This window comes from Cynara cardunculus (genome assembly GCF_001531365.2).
Source record: "Cynara cardunculus var. scolymus isolate 2C chromosome LG 2, CcrdV1, whole genome shotgun sequence".
Lineage (NCBI taxonomy): Eukaryota > Viridiplantae > Streptophyta > Magnoliopsida > Asterales > Asteraceae > Cynara > Cynara cardunculus.
The window spans coordinates 46,907,522-46,908,812 of record NC_037529.1 but is presented as its reverse complement, the minus strand read 5'-3'; the positions used below and the strand labels follow the sequence as shown (position 1 = coordinate 46,908,812).

Genomic DNA, 1,291 nt, shown 5'->3' with positions numbered 1-1,291 from the left:
ATTCATTTATAAAGACGGTTAATGTAAGGGTGTGGAGATGACACATAATCGGTCATGACCAAAATCACGTTTAGTCAGTCACAATGGTGTGCGGGTGATCGATTGTGGCTAAAATCACGTTTAATAACATGTGATTTTATTGTAAATATCATATGTGATTTGAACATTTATGATTTTTTTATTTAGTCATTGTTTTATTATGTTATTTTACTTCAAAATTCCAATTTTTATAAATTTTAATATATATATATATGTATATGTATGTGTGTGTGAGAAGCAAACTATGGGTTGATTAAATAGTTGATCCAAACATATATTAACGAATGGAGAATCGAACTAATACGTACGACTAGGAAATAACTGCACTAACCACATCTTGAGCAACTCCGCCAACTACTTGTCCAGCAACTACATCTTTTGTATCCGAGCTTTTCATAGCATAAACAATCGCAATAAGTGTTACCACAAATGCATAATCCACGTTCGGATATATTGTCACCATAAATTTGTCCTCAGAGAACTTCACATTGTCCATTGGTTGCATTTCATGCATCTACAAGCCCATTGATTAGTTACAGTTAATTTGAGCTTTAGGCTCATGAACCGAAAAACTGAGAAACCAAAATCAATCACTGAAAATAGAGAAAAAGTGCACGAAAATTACTTGGGCTATTGTTGTTGAAGAATCTCCCATATAAACAGTGCATTCTCTCTTTGACCAACTTCCTTTGATGTTGAAATCACAACCATTCTTACTACTCATTTTGTTTGCCATGAACACATTTACCTTGGTTTTAAACTGGATCATGTGTGGTGTTTTTGTGCTAAATATCATATCCGAATCGGCTTTACTGTCACCCCTAAATACATTCCATCCATCATGTCCACTCATGTTCTGGGAAATAAATACAAACTCCATTTCAATGTCGGATTTACCATCAATGCAACAAAACAAACCAAAGTCATAAAAGAATATTAAAATCTCACCTTCTCCCGGAGCATAACGATGGGTCTGTCAACAGCATCGAGTAGCAAAAGCTGACGATGGAAGCTTGTGCTGTATGGTTTCACTTTGAGCATGATTTTGTGGTTAGTATCTGTGATCACAAGGTTTCCACTTGAATATGTATCAACTATAATTTCAAGTTGATATGGTAAAATGAACTGAGGCCCTATCACAGAAACTGGAACGAATACAGGTGCATAACTTGGTTGAGCCATCACCACCATAAAATACAAAAAATACAAGTTTAACAAAGTGTTCTAACGATATATATATATATATATATAT

At 34.2% G+C, this 1,291-nt stretch overlaps 1 protein-coding gene across 1 annotated transcript; it reads right to left on the bottom strand.

Annotated features, from left to right (window-relative positions):
- Positions 1-317: 317 nt before the first annotated feature.
- Positions 318-1,238, bottom strand: LOC112508063 (protein LURP-one-related 10-like). The gene is made up of 3 exons (XM_025112844.1): positions 988-1,238; positions 665-895; positions 318-553 (listed from the first exon to the last, which is right to left on the bottom strand). Exons 1-3 carry the CDS (start codon positions 1,228-1,230, stop codon positions 350-352), a joined length of 678 nt encoding a protein of 225 aa, XP_024968612.1. The 5' UTR covers positions 1,231-1,238; the 3' UTR covers positions 318-349.
- Between the last annotated feature and the right edge of the window lie 53 nt (positions 1,239-1,291).

Coding starts and splice junctions, on each gene's coding strand:
- LOC112508063 (XM_025112844.1), bottom strand. CDS start 1,230: ATGGTGGTGATGGCTCAACCAAGTTATGCACCTGTATTCGTTCCAGTT. Junction 896..987: donor TCGTTATGCTCCGGGAGAAG/GTGAGATTTTAA, acceptor TTTATTTCCCAG/AACATGAGTGGACATGATGG. Junction 554..664: donor CTTCAACAACAATAGCCCAA/GTAATTTTCGTG, acceptor ATGGGCTTGTAG/ATGCATGAAATGCAACCAAT.